This window comes from Myxine glutinosa, chromosome 7, assembly GCF_964187855.1.
Source record: "Myxine glutinosa chromosome 7, kmMyxGlut1.1, whole genome shotgun sequence".
Taxonomy (NCBI): domain Eukaryota; kingdom Metazoa; phylum Chordata; class Myxini; order Myxiniformes; family Myxinidae; genus Myxine; species Myxine glutinosa.
The window spans coordinates 17,073,537-17,090,087 of record NC_136267.1 but is presented as its reverse complement, the minus strand read 5'-3'; the positions used below and the strand labels follow the sequence as shown (position 1 = coordinate 17,090,087).

The 16,551-nt window shown below is 44.5% G+C and overlaps 1 protein-coding gene across 2 annotated transcripts in view; it reads left to right on the top strand.

The window, feature by feature from the left end:
- LOC137431016 (uncharacterized) overlaps positions 1-9,970 on the top strand; it is a 76,566-nt gene extending 66,596 nt beyond the window's left edge. The window contains exons 4-8 of one of the 2 annotated variants that reach the window (XM_078781319.1): positions 2,989-3,040; positions 3,173-3,520; positions 8,016-8,060; positions 8,479-8,576; positions 8,674-9,970. In XM_078781319.1, the coding sequence (XP_078637445.1) occupies positions 2,989-3,040; positions 3,173-3,520; positions 8,016-8,060; positions 8,479-8,576; positions 8,674-9,048 (918 nt within the window). In that variant the 3' untranslated portion in view covers positions 9,049-9,970. Of the gene's footprint in view, positions 1-2,988; positions 3,041-3,172; positions 3,521-8,015; positions 8,061-8,478 lie in introns of both variants that reach the window. The other variant, XM_068121871.2, reaches the window with a different exon arrangement.
- The last annotated feature ends 6,581 nt before the right edge of the window (positions 9,971-16,551 follow it).

Sequence of the window (16,551 nt, the reverse complement as noted above, 5' to 3'; positions counted from 1 at the left end):
CTAATTTTAGGTATTTGAAGTAGTGATAAATGTAGGGGTGAATTTACTTTTTCCACATGCGAAATTTGCATTTATGTTTATTTAAATTATACAATGGACAACAAAATGTGAATGTTTCATGACATTTGTTATATTATATCACCTTTATCTATCAATATTGTTGAAATGAAGATTAAATAGCTGTATGTTGAAATATGTTTAAAAAGTCAAAACTTTACATGGGGTGTACTTACTTTTTCACGTGACTATATATATATATATATATATATATATATATATATATATATATATATATTTCCTTTGTCTGAGGTAAAATACGCGCGAGGGAGAACTGCTTTCTCACCACAGATGGCTGAGCGAGTGGGGGATCCTGAGGAGTATGGAAGCGGGCCGGGGATAGAGGGGTATGAGGATAGGATTGAAACCTCCCCCGTCCCGAGCATTAGCCCACCCTCCTCCCCTATCAGGGAGCCAGCAACAATAGGAATGGGAGCGATGGCTGACCAGGTCTCGCTACAAATGATAATTAATTGAACAAATAATTGGATTGAATGGAATGAGTGTCGAAATGAGTGAACAAATGAAGGAAATGGGTGAACAAATGAGGGAAATAAAAGGGGATATTCATAAAAATGGAGAACAGATGGGAGAAATGAAGGGACAAATGAGTGGATTGGAAAACAAAATGAATGCTCAGAAAGAGCGTGAGGAACGAATGATAACCGCTATGGATGGAGGGAGGAATGAAGGGAAAATAGGATGGAATGAGTGCCCATAGAGAACAAACAAATGAATTGAAGGAAGAAATAAAGAATGAATTCAGGGTACAGGAGCAGGTATGGGCATTGGGAATGGAAGAGTGTGCAACCCAAGCTGGTCCACTTGGGGCACAGGAGAGGGAAAATTTGAAGACGGTATATTTAGAGGTAAATGGGGAGTCTCTGGAGGTAAACAGGGGAAACGCAAATATAAATGGGGAATGTTTAACTAGAAAGGAAGGTTGTCGGGCTTGTGTGGATGTCACAATGCAACAAAAGGGAGAGGAATTGGGACTTGTGCGGCACCAGGGCGGTTGTGCGGAGCAACAGGGGGTAAAGATATTGGAGGTCCATGTAACGGAACCGGAACGGACATGTATAGATAGAGACCTGTTGGGGCCAGAAGTGATTGGGGATGATAATGTGAATGATTTGACACAGCGGCTGGACACCAATGAAAATACCATCAAAGAAGGTATTGATAAGTCCAAAAGAGTCTGAGGGATGAGGTGTGCCGGTCTGTCCCATACTCCCATATCCCCAGGAGGAGATTAAGGTGACCGAGGGGACAGTCACCACAAACAACAACTGGGTAACAGAGGCTCCGAAATAGGATACCCAGTTGGGGGGAGGTGTTTTGGCTCTGAGCTGGACTCGGACGTGGAAAAGTCGGGAGATAGAGCCTCGGAAAAGCTAGTCGCCATTTGGAACAGCTGCAGGGAAGGGCGGAAGAACCCCAGGAAGGGGTTGTTACCTGCAGCTGCAGTTGTTGGGCACACAAGGCCAACATTTTTAAAAGGAAAAATAAATTTAAATTGGGAATTTATTTCGAGCAGCCTTGGAGGGAATTGGTCCCTGGGCTGTGGAATTCGGGCCAGGAGAGGTCATTGGTGTCGGCCTCGTGTAAAAGTTGCCCTTTTCAAAATTGGTTTATGCCAGCCATCTGGGGGGCTGTGCTGGCGAGATTTGGACGTGGGGTCCGACCATGGGTGTCGTGATACAGCCTGGGCTCCATGAGGGGTCTGGTGGAGTGTGGCATCCCTTGTCCATCGGGGCACCGCCCGAGCTGTGTCTCAGGCCGGCAGGGTCACCAGACCCTGGTGGGGGTTAAGACCTCCGGGGGCCGAGGTGGTTTCTCACAGGTACCTGGTATGGTGTATTATGAGGACCACTAGGGGGAGGTGTTGTGGGCCGTGCTTTGGTGGTGGCACCACGGAGGGCCAATAAGGGCTTGATGTGGTGACTGCCTGGGCATGCGGCCTGGCAGCTTCTCTCTGAGAATCTGGGACAGCCAGGATGTGATGACCTGCCATGCTGTGCTGGTCTATGGACGCGGGTGGAACCGCAAGGACAGGGATAGATTATAGCCCACCGGACAACCATTGGAGCATCTGTGGAACGTGATGGTGTGAGAATGATCTTCCACAGATGTTCCATTGTGATTTGTGGACTCTTGGCTTGGGAAGGGAGCCATGGGATTGGATTGGGAATTTAGAACGAGCCGAGCTTAAGGGGCCATGCTTGGCTAGCAAGTTTATGGAGAAGCACCCTTTGGTGAAAATAGTGAATTGCGAAACAAAATTGGCACTGGTAATCCAAGGGTTCGATGGAAATTTAAGGGTGAATTTTGTGATGAGGCCAAGGTGGACACTGCACAGTGGCACCGTTATTGATCCAGGTGTGTTAGACCAAAGTGTTGGAGGCTGGGATAAAAATAGATATAGTAGTAGGACACAGCCATCAACTGGCTACGGGGTCGCCGGTGCCAATATTTGGGACTCGGGGTTGTGAAGATGTAGTTGGGTAGTGTGGAGGTCAACATGGTGCTGTGGGTGGCCAAGGTGTGTGGACCATGTCTTCTGGGATTGAGTCTCCTGGGTTTCTGTATTTCTGTATAGGTTTCTGTATATTTCATGCAAGTATCCATGGCGTTTGATGGAAGTATCATGTCACGTGGGAATGAAGGAGCACATAGTCCTTCACTCAAATGGTGTTGCAGGTGTTGTGTACGAATGAATGAATTAATATTAGATGTGAAGGTGTACATTATTAATTATTTCCCATCCTTAAGGATCTTTGAACAGATTTCCTGTGAATTAGTTCTGTAGTTGTGTAAGAGAAGTCATCACAGTGATTATATCAATATATTGAGGAGCACTATCACATGGAAATCATCCATCATTTTACCGCATCTGGGAATCGTTACTCCCTCTTTATTATTTCATTTCAGATTCCCGGGTCATGTGACTCTTTGGATGAGAGAGAACCGAAGAAACCACACGGTGGGTTTTGTGGATTCTCATCTGGGGATTTGATGCTGTTTACAAAGCATTTTGGGAAGAGAAACATGGAATTAAAAAAATTTCCATTATTGGTGGAACTAAATATTGCAATTTCCTTGTTTCTCATTGTAGTTCCCAACACTTTCAGGGGAACTCCTCTTCTCTCTTGTGAGATTCAAAAGCCCCCCAGTAACAAGTTCTCACTGCTGTGGATGTTTCGAAGTACTGAAGGCCACGACCGGGTGATCGCAGTGGCCGGAACACAGGCAGACATCCTTACCTCCTGTCTGGGAAAGAGTAAAGAGAGAAAGCATGGAACGCTGGTACCTGGACAGGATTCCTGTCCAGAAAGCTCCCACTGCTTGCTGCCTCCATTTGGTGTAACGAGGGATCAACTTGAGAGATACTGGTGCCTGATTGGTCCTGGAGAGGATGGAGAGTGGAGAGAGCAGGTCCTCTCTTTGCTTGCATTCAAACCTGGTAAGATCTAATTCGCTGATCATTACTAGCATCGAAGCAGGTGATCATCATCTATATTATGAGAGATGTCTGCATATGTGTCGCCATTGTTCTCAGAGGTGGTTGAACGGATGTTCGTAAAACTTTCAGTGGTTTAGCAGTGACTGCCGGGGAGTCTTTTAGGTTAAAAAAGAATTTTTTAAATTTTTGAAAAAAAAAAGTTGGGAAAACAAAAGTAGGATTTTGGGGATTTTAAAAAAATCGCTCTATAGTGCCTAAGCCTTCGTAACTATGTGTATGGTAATTTAAATGATCCCCAACCCCATTCCTTTGTGGGTGTAGGGAAGTGTTTTTGGCCCCCACAAAAATAGAATTTTTGTTTTTACTTCTTCAAAATGCCAACAGGATAAGAGCAGCACCAGGCAACGCAGAGTACCCCTGATGGTGCACCATAAAGGTTCTTCATTCTGGATACAGAAGGAAACTCTGGTGGAAAAAGATTGGAAGGAGGAGGGAATTGGAGTGGAGTGAGTGGAGGGATTATCGAGGGGAGAAAAGATCATGGTTTTGGATTGGGGACGATCTAAGTTGGTGGTGAACAGCTGTCATGAAGACCTGCAGGGAAGAATAAGATTGAAGAGAATGTGGAAGTTTGTTTCACAGGTGGGGAAAAGGGGGAATGAATGAGAGGAGATGAGCAGTGAGTCAGGATTTAGGTAGTTTCACCAGAAGGGGGTTGATGGTGGACCGTGTGTGCCCTGCAGAAACCTGGCGGGGGAGGAGGGAGGTGGGTGAAATAAAGCACGGAAAGAGCAGAGGATGCAAGACTAGAAAGGAGGCGGTGTAAGACAGAAAGACCACTGATCTGCCTGTGATGGCGTAGTGATCGGCCCATTGACTCAGCTTCAGCTCGTGAGATTCCAATGATCTTTAAGGCCTAGGTTTTCATGGCGTCAAGCTGAGGAAGATGTGAGGCAGGAGAGCCAGCCCAGAGGGGAGAGCAGTGCTCCATCAAGTTGCAGATGAAGGCCTTGTAGGTGCATAGGAGTTCAGGTGTGCCAAGGAAGGACTTTGTACGATGGAGGAGGCTTTGTCGGTAGCTGGATTTGTAGGCCAACTTAGAAATGTGGTTTGCCCAAGAAAGATCATGTCTGTTAGTGAGACCGAGGAGTTTGAATGATCAAACTTCCTCAAGAGGATAAGAAAGTAGATACGAGGGCTTGCCAGACGGTTCTTTCAGAAAAAGATTGAGAGTGTGAGATTTATCAGGATTTAAAGACATATTCCAAGTGTTTGACCAGTTTGTGATTTTTTTTTCAAGGTCTGAAGAGAAGGAAGAGGCTGCAGTCTCCCTGTCTGGAGGACATGTCTCCCTGTCTGGATATAAGAGATATCACAGCAGAGGGTGAAGTCATCAGCAAATAGATTGATGATTTTCCAGAGTCTGAAAGATCATTGATGAAGATTAGGAGTGGGACTGGGTCCAGAACACTGCTTTGGGGGCACTCCAGCCTTGACAGGGAGAGGAGGTGAAAGGATTCCATTGAGAGCACCACGTTGGCTATGAGAGTAGAGGAAGTCAGTAAGCCATGTGTGCAGTTGGCCTTGGATACCATCGGCAGAGTGTTTGGAGAAGGAGGCAGGATGCCAGACTATCAAAAGCACGAGATACAGTATGGCCAGAGAGACAGCCCTGATCTCATATCTGACATTGTGTTCCTCCATCCATTTTTTAATGAGTAGAAGCAGCATCTCCAATGTGGAATGACCTTGTCTGAAACCAAATTGGTGATCTGAGATGAGTATGTTGGAGAAAAGGAAGGATTTTATATCACCTGCAATGATGGATTGCATGATCATCTGCGATGGTGGAAAAGACAGAGTCCAGGAGCAGTTGGGTATGATTGGGAAGGGTGGGTACATATAGTGAGGGATTGGAAACACAATATTTGTAAGCAAACACTGAATTGAGGCATTCAGCCTTCTTACGAGCAGAGTCAGCTGTGGTGCCATTTGAAGAGATTGAAGGGATAGAAGGGGAGCATACTCAGAGAAAGACTTAACAAGGCACCACCAGGTTTTAGAGGAGAGAGACAAGTTTGAAAGTTCATTCTTGAGGTTGGACAGATGTTGTTTTCTGGCTCTCCTGAGAGAGGACACACACTTGTTGCAGGCTTCTTTGAATGCACTGAGATTGCCTTCCCTCGGATTTGCCTTTTAGGAAGAGAAGGCAAGTTGTTTCAGAGCAACTGCCTCATCACAGGATTCAATGTTCCATGGGCAGGAAGAAGGGTAGGATAATTGAAGATGATATGGGATGTATCTGTGCATGAGAAAGAGCAGGTTTCTGTGGGAGAATTCTCAGGTTGAGTCAATATCAGGGGGGGGGGGGGGGGACATTGGAGACCAGTGCTGAAGTGTGATGGCTGATGAGAGTGGTGCGAACACCCAGCCAATTTGCATGGTGACAATTGAAACACCACAAACCATGAAGATTATGCTGTATACGGAAGAGGGATGGTCATCCGGTGTTTCACCCTGGAGTTTAACAGGCAGGGTAATTCATCAATGTGTCCTGCATCCCCTCGCTTCCCTTAACATTACTATGTGTTGTACGGGATGGCCTAGGCCCTAGAGGTACACACACTCGCCTCTAAGCTGTCCAGACTGGGTTAGAATCGAGACAAACAATGCTCTAAACTGTCATCCTGGTGTTTTTAACAAGCAGGGTGATTCATCAATGTGTGCACCATCCTTCGGATAGACGTTAATCGGGTGTTCCACCTGCCAGGATTCGTTGGTGGACGTTAAAGATCCGACAGTGTTCTCCGCGCAGAGCAGGCCAGCACCATGGCCTAACCAGCAGAGGGCATTGCAACTGCCGTGCCTTCAGCCAAAGATGCCCTCGCAGCCATGTGCTGCATACGAACGAAGAAGAAGACTATGTGTAGTGATGTAGTTTTGCCTACTTTTAATGGAATCCTTTGAAGTTGTGAAAATTTTGAACAGCATTGGATCTTCCCACTATAAAATGCAGTAGATTCGTGTTTAAACCAAGTACTACCAATTTTGAGTTGGACTATATGACATAAGAAGAGGAAGAAGAAGAATTACAAATGAGATATTTTGGGTGCGGGGAAAGGTTTGAGTGTGGAAGGCTACAAAGTTTTGGATGTGGGTGAAGGTTACAAAAAAAAACAGTTTTGTATTTCAGTGATTATGCTGTCCAAAAGTCGAATCAGTATTATTGGATGTGAAAGTCTCCATAGATGACTGATAGGTACTGTCGAGTTCACGGCCCGGTTAACACCGGCCCTGAACAGATTAGACCGAAATAGGCTTATCTCCGAGGCGTTCCGAATTATGACGATTATTATGCTCGTGCACGCAGGCTGAGGAGAATCATGAGGGCCTTGCAGCTTTTAAAACCAAACGGATTTATTCCGAAAACACAACCAGAGAAAATGAATTTTACAACAACTATATATAAAATGAGGTAAAATAAATCCTATAAAAAACTAGGCCGCCTCTCTCTTTTCAGTCACAAGCACAAGCACAGGGGCACAACCGGGCAACTTATCTCTGGTGGCAGCGGGGGATGGAAGGAGGGGTACAGAGCAGATAATGATATGGGCAGAAAGATGGGCAAGGTGATGAGGAGACAGCTGGACGATGAAGAGGTGACGAGGAGACAAGCAGGATGACGAATAAGTGATGAAGACAAACAGGACCATCAACAGGCAATTGTGGAGCACCAGGGCCAAACCAGGCAGGCAGAATAACCTCCTTAAAGCTCTCCTCCTTCTTAACAAGATCATTCTCCTCAGAACACCACACTTCTCCTCTCCAAAACCACGAGCTCCTCAGCGCACTGTCAATTCTCCTCCAAATCTGTTGCAGTTCCTCACAAGACTGTTTCCACTCTTCTCTCCTCACAGAACCGAGAGTTACAAGCTTCTCCCCTTTCAACTCAGACTCTCGCAATCCCTGCCCACCCTTCTCAGGTCCTCCCTATCTCCCTTGACAACCCTCCACCCCTCCAGGTGTTGGGCTCCACCCCTTCCCTCAGACGATCATAGCTCCGCCCCCTCTCTCCTTGCTTGGCAGAATCCCATGGCCTTCTGCTTCATTCTTTTGGGCTGGTGTGAACTCTGTTCTACAGAGATATCCCCGGCATGCCCAATGGATGTTTACATGAGGTCTTACACACATGTAATTAACTTTAAACCCTCTCTATGCCATTACAAGCATGACCCTCCATATTGCGTACATTCAAACACAATGTTTAATCTAACAGGTCCCTACATCCTTACATCAAGATTTGCTTCCTACTTGCACATGGTTCATTCTATTCCATACAGTTCTAACTATTCTAAGGTAACATCTAACGCCTCCCTCCTCCCCCCGTAAACATAAAAGTACTTTATAGTTTGAGAAGTTTGTATATTCGTAGATTTTTTTGAGGATTTGTGTTGAAGACTATTAAACGTATGGAGTGTCCCTGCCATCTCTACAGACGAAGTCTCCCGACATCCTGATATTTGGAAAAGAAATGGAACAGGTATGTTGTTTTATTCTTAACATTTATTCACCAATGAGAGCAGTCTAAACTTTGTTGAACAAGTCTCGGTGGTTTGATGGTTAAGAGTGTCCACTCTGAGTCTGTGAGGTCGGTGGTTTTAACCCAGTCATACCAAAGACTTCATATCATACCGAAAATGGTATACAATACCAAAAAAAAATGGTACATTCTCCTCAATTGCTTAACGCTCAGCAGTTAAAAGGATGAAGCACAGACAAACAATGCTGGATAGGCAATGGAAAACCATCCTTGACAAAAACTGCTCCAGCAACACCAACGCTCTGTCGAGAGTATGATGGGGGCATCAAATCAAATCAAAAACTTTGGTAGAGTTACTGCATCTAACATGACTGTTATCCTGATGGGTTTTCTGATTATAAACGATGGTTTTGAACAGATTATACAAGAGATATATTGAAGACAAAGAATCAAAATGAATCCACAACGGTGGAAGAGACAACCAACGACCCTTCATCATTTTCTGGATCCACAATGGTGGAGGAGACAACCAGCGACCCTTCATCATTCTCTGGATCTCCAACGGTGGAGGAGACAACCAACAACCCTTCATCATTCTCTGGATCTACAACAGTGGAGGAGACAACCAACAACCCTTCATCATTCTCTGGATCCACAACGGTGGAGGAGACAACCAACGACCCATCACCATTCTCTGGATCCACAACGGTGGAGGAGACAACCAACAACCCTTCATCATTCTCTGGATCCACAACGGTGGAGGAGACAACCAACGACCCATCACCATTCTCTGGATGCCGACCTGCTCTTGCTGCAGCAATCACTCTTAATGTTCTCGCTCTCTTCCCATTCACAATGGTTGTTTTTCTTGTTAAACGTTATCGTGAAGCACGTTTGTAGAAACATCTATATTCTATACACTTATGAGATCATGGGTGTTTCAATCTCTCCATATGGGATTATTTTTATGAGAAAACATTTGTTTTAAGGAATGTTCAGGTAGTTGTTAAAATATAGTAGTTTGAAACCGAGCAAAAACAGGATACTTGTTTGATATGCAAGTTGTGGGAATTATGCTTCATGTCTATTTACTCTCTGTAAAATTAATTGTTTTCAGATAATATTTTTACCCTCACCAGAGGAGAGGCTATTGCATTTGAGTCCGTTTGTTTGTCCTTTTGTTACTTGGCAAAAAAATGTTTTTTTTTTACAAGTATGTTGATCACTCCAGTTTGTGTGTTTGTTTGTTTGTGTGTTTGTCTGTCCGCTCACTTATACTTGCCTGCAGGTCACAATTTTAAACCGATCTTCACGAAACTTCACCAAATCGTAGAGTTCGTGGTCCGACAAAATCCTATATATTGTTGTGGTCAAAAGGTCAAAAGGTCAACATAGGCCAAAGGTCAACCACTTTTTTCAAATTTCTAAAGTCCTCAATTTTCATCCGATTGACTTGAAATTTGAATAGGATTTACATATCAGCTTACTGAATTCAACCACCAACTATTTTTGAGATTAGCGTAGGCCAAAAGGTCAACATAGGCCAAAGGTCAACCACTTTTTTTCAAATTTCTAAAAGCCTAAATTTCCATCCGATTCACTTGAAATTTGAATTGGATATTCATGTCAGCTAACTGAATTCAACCACCAATTATCTGTGAGGTCAAAAGGATGCTCTGAGTGCTATTCTGCTTTGTTCTCTTTTGCCAAGTGTCGCTCTATGAGTGTTTTTTTAGCTGCGACGAGCAGCTCTATTAGAGGACCGCGTTGTTGTTCTTGTTGTTGGGGTGCCTTTTTGAATAGCGCATGCGCATACACTCGGACGTGTGTTGATAAAAGGTAAGAACATCGCGGGCTTAAATCGCGATTTGTTTGAAGAACCCAGAATAAATTTAGCAACAAAGACAACATGAATGTTTTCATATCAATCTCGTTTCACAGAACTTGACACAAATTAGGTGTAATTATTGAATAGCGCATGCGCATACACTCGGACTTCCCCGACCGACCAAGCCCATTTCAAATTATCCCTCTGCCACCCAGAATTAACATTAATAAATAACATTAATGAATTAACATTAACAGAAATAACATTCACCTCCATACATAACATGTAATCTGTTGATGAAGCATGTTGTGTCGCAAAACAAAGGACAAGACCAGAACTGAAAGACAAAAAGACGCTAGTGCATGCCTATAATTTAATGACTGGTCGAATTTGGTAGCGCATATTGCAACGGATATCCTCATGATTCTACACGTCGCAGCTGGTGACCACACTGTGGTCATTTTTCTCTTGTTCATTTGTGTGTTTGTCTGTCCGCTCACTTATACTTGCCAAAAGGTTACAATTTTAAACCGATCTTCATAAAACTTCACAAAACGGCAGAGTTCGTGGTCCGACAAATTCCTATATATGTTTGAGGTCAAAATGTCAACATAGGCCAAAGGTCAACCAGTTTTTTTCAAATTTCTAAAATCTTAAATTTTCATCCGATTGACTTGAAATTTGAATGGGATTTTCATATCAGCGAACTGAATTCAACCACGAACTATTTTTGAGATTAGTGTAGGCCAAAAGGTCAACATAGGCCAAAGGTCAACAACCATTTCAAATTTCTAAAATCCTCAATTTTCATCCGATTGACTTGAAAATTGAATGGGATTTTCATATCGGCTAACTGAATTCAACCACCAACTATTTTTGAGATTAGTGTAGGCAAAAAGGTCAACATAGGCCAAAGGTCAACCACCTTTTTTCAAATTTCTAAAATCCTCAATTTTCATCCGATTGACTTGAAATTTGAATAGGATTTGCATATCAGCGAACTGAATTCAACCACCAACTATTTTTGAGATCACCATGGGCCAAAGGGTCAACATAGGCCAAAGGTCAACAACAATTTCAAATTTCTAAAATCTTAAATTTTCATCCGATTGACTTGGAATTTGAATGGGATTTTCATATCAGCGAACTGAATTCAACCACGAACTATTTTTGAGATCAGCATTGGCAAAAAGGTCAACATAGGCCAAAGGTCAACAACCATTTCAAATTTCTAAAATCCTCAATTTTCATCCAATTGACTTGAAAATTGAATGGGATTTACATATCGGCTAACTGAATTCAACCACCAACCATTTTTGAGATTAGTGTAGGCCAAAAGGTCAACATAGGCCAAAGGTCAACCACTTTTTTCAAATTTCTAAAATCCTCAATTTTCATCCGATTGACTTGAAATTTGAATAGGATTTGCACATCAGCTAACTGAATTCAACCACCAACTATTTTTGAGATCAGCGTCGGCCAAAAGCTCAAGATAGGCCAAGGCGAACCACTTATTTTTGAATTTGTAAAATCCTCAATTTACATTAGATTGATTTGAAATTTGAAAAGGATTTACATATCGGCTTACTGAATTCAACTACCAACTATTTTTGAGATCAGCATAGGCCAACGGTCAACCATTTTTTTTTCAAATTTCTAGAATCATCAATTTCATCCGATTGACTTGGAATTTGAATGGGATTTTCTTAGCAAACGGAATTCAACTACCAACTATTTTTGAGATCAACATTGGCCAAAAGGTCAACATAGGCCAAAGGTCAACAACCATTTCAAATTGCTAAAATCCTCAATTTTCATCCGATTGACTTGAAAATTGATTGGGATTTACATATCAACCTCCTCCTCGTTGGGAATGTTAATTTGTGTAGTCACGTTAACATCCTTCCCAATAGGAATGTTAAATCGTGGAGTAACGTTAACCTCCTTCCCAATAGGAATGTTAATTTGTGGAGTAACGGCAACCTCCTCCTTACACACCGCATCAGTGTGACCTTTTTTTTCCACACCTGACACACGAGGCTTTGGGACTAAAGCGTTTTAAATGTCCGAACGCTCCGCACTGAAAACACTAAGGTGGCGGACGATACGTACACCTGGTAGTTTGTGTCCTCGAAGTTTATTTTGAACGAGATATTGAGGCCCGTATCGTCCCCACGGTCTGGTAGGACCATGTGCACCTGCCTTCGGAAACTCATGTCATGTTTAACACGATCATTCCGACAACCAAGAGGAAATGTCGAGATCCTGGACACCATTTTTACCATAACGTGATTAAAAAAAACACCTTTAGAGGCCATTTTTCCCGCAAGCGGGGGTTGGCCTTTTTCGGGAACTGTGGTTGTTGTTGTTTTTCGGTCCCCTTTTTGAAGCAATGTTTTACGGCCGGATGCCCTTCCTGACCCCAACCCTTTTTGCCGCCTTTAACGACAAGCAGGGAATTACCAGTGAACTGGTACTCAACGTGATCACCATAACGTGATAACACGGTCATAATCCTGTCATTGGAAATAAACGGAGGTGCGTTCGATATAACAACTCTCGTCGCTGGAGTCAACATCGGCGACGCCATTACAAAATGACCACTCGCTGTGCTTATTCCGGCACTTACAACGTCATGGACCAGTTCATCGTCTGAAACGAAAACAACTACCTTCTGATTCATACGTGATGCAGCACGAATATTTTCATCACCAATAATATTCCCAACTGCGAGAATAATGTCCTCTACAGGAACTCCACCGGGAGGAACGCACACGAACGCGTGCTTCCGGGTTAAACTCTCGAAACCCTCACATCGAGAGCGTGCAATCGCCATGTCGGCGATACTTGTACCCAACTGCAAAGCCGCAATGAGCCGGCGAAGCCAAAGCCTCTTGCCACTATTTTACCCATCACTATGGCATCAGTAGGTTAGGTGGTTGGTAGTAGGTAGGTGTAGTAGGTACCGTACCTAGTTCAAAATGACACCATTTGCAAAGGTGGGCGGTCCGCTTCGAAAGTCCGCTTATCCGCTTATCCGCTGCAGCGGACTAACGTTTTCGAAGCGGATAAGCGAATCGGAACAACCCCCGGAAACCGAAGCGGATAAGCGTAAGCGGACTACCGAAAAATTAAAGCGTATCGCGATTCGCCAAATCAGCTGTTAGCCTGAGCCGTTACTCTAGAATTGTGAATATTTATTTAAGTGAATAATAAGTGAAACCCTAACAACTCGGCTCTTGCGACATAACGCATTATATCATAACGTTATGTTCACGTCATGGTTTACGACATGGTTGTAACATAACGCATTACATCATGACGTTATGTTCACGTCATGGTTTACGGCATGTTCACGACACCATGACGAATAAACGGCAGTCCGTTGGCCCGCCATCTTGTTGACTTGTTTGTGTCTGAATAACCAAACGTTACAGCTCTCGCCCAATCTCTTCCCGCTCGAGTTCCGTGATGCTTGGGTAACTCTATTTCTCAGGCATAACACGCCGCTCCCGAGCTCTGCCTCGGTCGAGCGCGTGTTCAGCTACGGGTCGGACATCCTCAGGCCTAAGAGGTCGGCCCTGGCTGCACCGAACTTCGAGGCCCTCGTCTTCATGAAGGGCAACCTCCAAATCCTCAAGAAGGCCCACGAGGTGGAGGTGGAGGAGGAAGACGAGGACTAGTCAACAGACTGCTAGTCTGTTGACTAGTAGACTCTCTTGTCAAAGAAAGGATGGGCAAATTGATTTTTCTTTAATGTTACTTGCATATATTAAAATTATATTTAAATTAACTGTAGAGTAGAGTAGAGTCGAGTGGAAAACTTTATTTCAATAAATTTTGAATAAATTTTATTTAAATAAAAATGTATATTTTTGATCTTAAAAGCTTTGTTTGTCTTTGTAGTAGTTAGAAATGGCTATTTAGGCTTAAAAAGCATTAAATTCCCTTTAGAAACGTCAAAAATCGCTTTAAAAACGTCGAAGCGCTTTAAAAAAATCGAATCGAAGCTGATAAGCGGATAAGCGGTAAGCGGACTAAGATTTTCGGCCGCTGAAGCGGATAAGCGAATCGGACTACACGGCCTGGCGGAGCGGATAAGCGGTAAGCGGACTTAAAATTTTCCGAATCGCGCCCACCTATGTCCATTTGCATTCTGGATGAGATTAAAATTTATAGCCGGCGAAGCCGGTGTTGTCAATGAACGCGTACGTATTAAGTTGAAAAGCCAGATGTTGCTGGATCCTTTGAGAATTTCGAAGCTTTGACGCACCAAATCACGCAATGGAGGCCGCCATCGACCGGATGCGGAAGTATGCATAAACAATTGCGAAAAGTTCAACAGGACTTTGTTTCACACGTCTTTGTTTGATTCACAATCTTATGTGGAAAGCCAGATGTTGCAGGATCCTTTGATAATTTCGAAGCTTCGACGCACCAAATCGCTCCATAGAAGCCCCCATCTTGTGGATGCGGAAGTGTGCATTAAAAATTGCGAAAAGGTTCAACAGGAGTTTGTTTCACCCGTCTTTTTTTGATTCACAATCTTATGTTGAAAAGCCAGATTTTGCAGGATCCTTTGAGAATTTCGAAGCTTTGACGCACCAAATCGCTCCATGGAGGCCGCCATCTTGCGGATGCGGAAGTATGTGTCATGTATGCAGTGCAAATGTTCACCATTGTATCCCTACACCGGGACCGGGTTGTATCCCTACGCCAGAGCTCGGATGGCGCTGCTGTGAATCGGGCCTTGATCGGCAGAGTGAATAAACGCGTACGACAATTGATCGCAGTTTGTCGACATACTTTACATGGCGACGAAGGTAAACATCTAGACCATGACATCTTTCGGCCATATCGATGAATTCGACCCTCATGAGGGGGATTTTGACACGTATTCTGAGCGGTTGTCTTTCTACTTCGAGGCGAACGGCATCGCGACCGAAGGCCGGATGAAGGCCGTCTTCCTGTCCGTTTGCGGAGGTGAGACGTTCACACTCGTTAAAAACCTGATTCGGCCTCGGACAATCCAGGAGCTCACTTATGCAGAGCTCAAGGCCGCTTTGAAGGAACATTGCAACCCATCTCCTTCAGTCATCCTGTGTCGGTTTAATTTTTACATGTGCAGACAGCAGCAAGGTCAGTCGATCGCAGACTTCATTGCACACCTCAAAAAACTGTCACATCTGTGTGAGTTTGGGGACACGATCGATGACATGCTTCGTGATTTGCTGGTGGTTGGCATGTCCGATGACCGCACTCGTAGACGCCTGCTTGCTGAGAGAAGACTGACGTTCCAAAATGCCAGAGACACCGCCATTTCCATGGAAAGTGCTGAACGCAACGCTACAAGCATCGGTGCCACTCGCTCATCTGGTACCAGCCCTGCTGTGAATCGGTTGGATCATGTTCAGCCACAACGTTGGAACAAGGCTCCTCGTCAGAAGCCAGTGCAGTCTCAAACCCACAACAACTGTTTTCGGTGCAACGGAAAGCACCCTCCGGAGACGTGTCGGTTCAAAGATGCCACCTGCCATTTCTGTTCGAAAACTGGCCATATTGCTCCAGCTTGCATCACTCGCAAATCGGGAAAAGGAAAAGCTGCTGACAAGATTCATCAGTTTATCGGTTCGGAGGAACCCGAGCTTGACCAGGTGAGCTCTGTTTCCGACAACTCAGAATCGTATGACCTGCTTCATATTGATTCTCACCATAGGCGGGACCCTCTTCTTGCCAATGTTGTCGTCAACAATCGACCATTGCAAATGGAGGTCGACACTGGTGCGGCCGTCTCGCTCATCAGCCATGCTGTTTTCACAAACCTGTGGAGTGATGCTGACCGACCCCATCTGAAACCTACTACCTATGGACTCTCCACCTATACAGGTGAGAAGATTGTTCCCTGCGGTACATGTGATGTCACGGTGGGCTACGATAACCGTGAGTTTCACCTACCCCTGATCGTCATTCCTGGAAAGGGCCCTTCCTTACTCGGCAGGAGCTGGTTGAGCATAATTCGACTGAAGTGGGAAAGCATTCATCAACTCCGGGCAGCCAACGTTTCTCCTACCGCAGCATACACACTCAAAAATGTGCTGGATACGTACCCGGATGTCTTCAAGGATGAGCTTGGAACCTTGAAAGGACATACGGCTAAACTCAGGGTTGACCGGGATGCCAATCCTATATTTTGCAGGGCTCGCCCAGTCCCTTTCGCCCTGCGTGAGCGGATTGACAAGGAACTGGATCATCTTGAAAATCTGGGGATCATCGAGCAAATCCAGTATGCCGAATGGGCGGCGCCCATCGTTCCGGTCATAAAATCGGACCAGTCCATCCGCATATGTGGAGATTATAAAATGACCGTGAACAGGTGTTCTTCATTGGATAAATATCCAATCCCGAGGATTGAAGACCTCTATGCTCGTCTCACGGGAGGCAAGACTTTTACGAAACTCGATCTCAAATCCGCCTATCTACAGCTCTGCTTGGACGAGAATTCGAAACAGTATCTTACCATCAACACGCATCGTGGGTTGTATAGGTACCACCGACTTAGTTTTGGAGTGAAATCTGCACCTGGAATTTATCAGCGTGTCATGGACAGTTTGTTTGCCGCCGAACGCAACGTCGTTTGTTACCAGGATGATATTCTGGTTACTG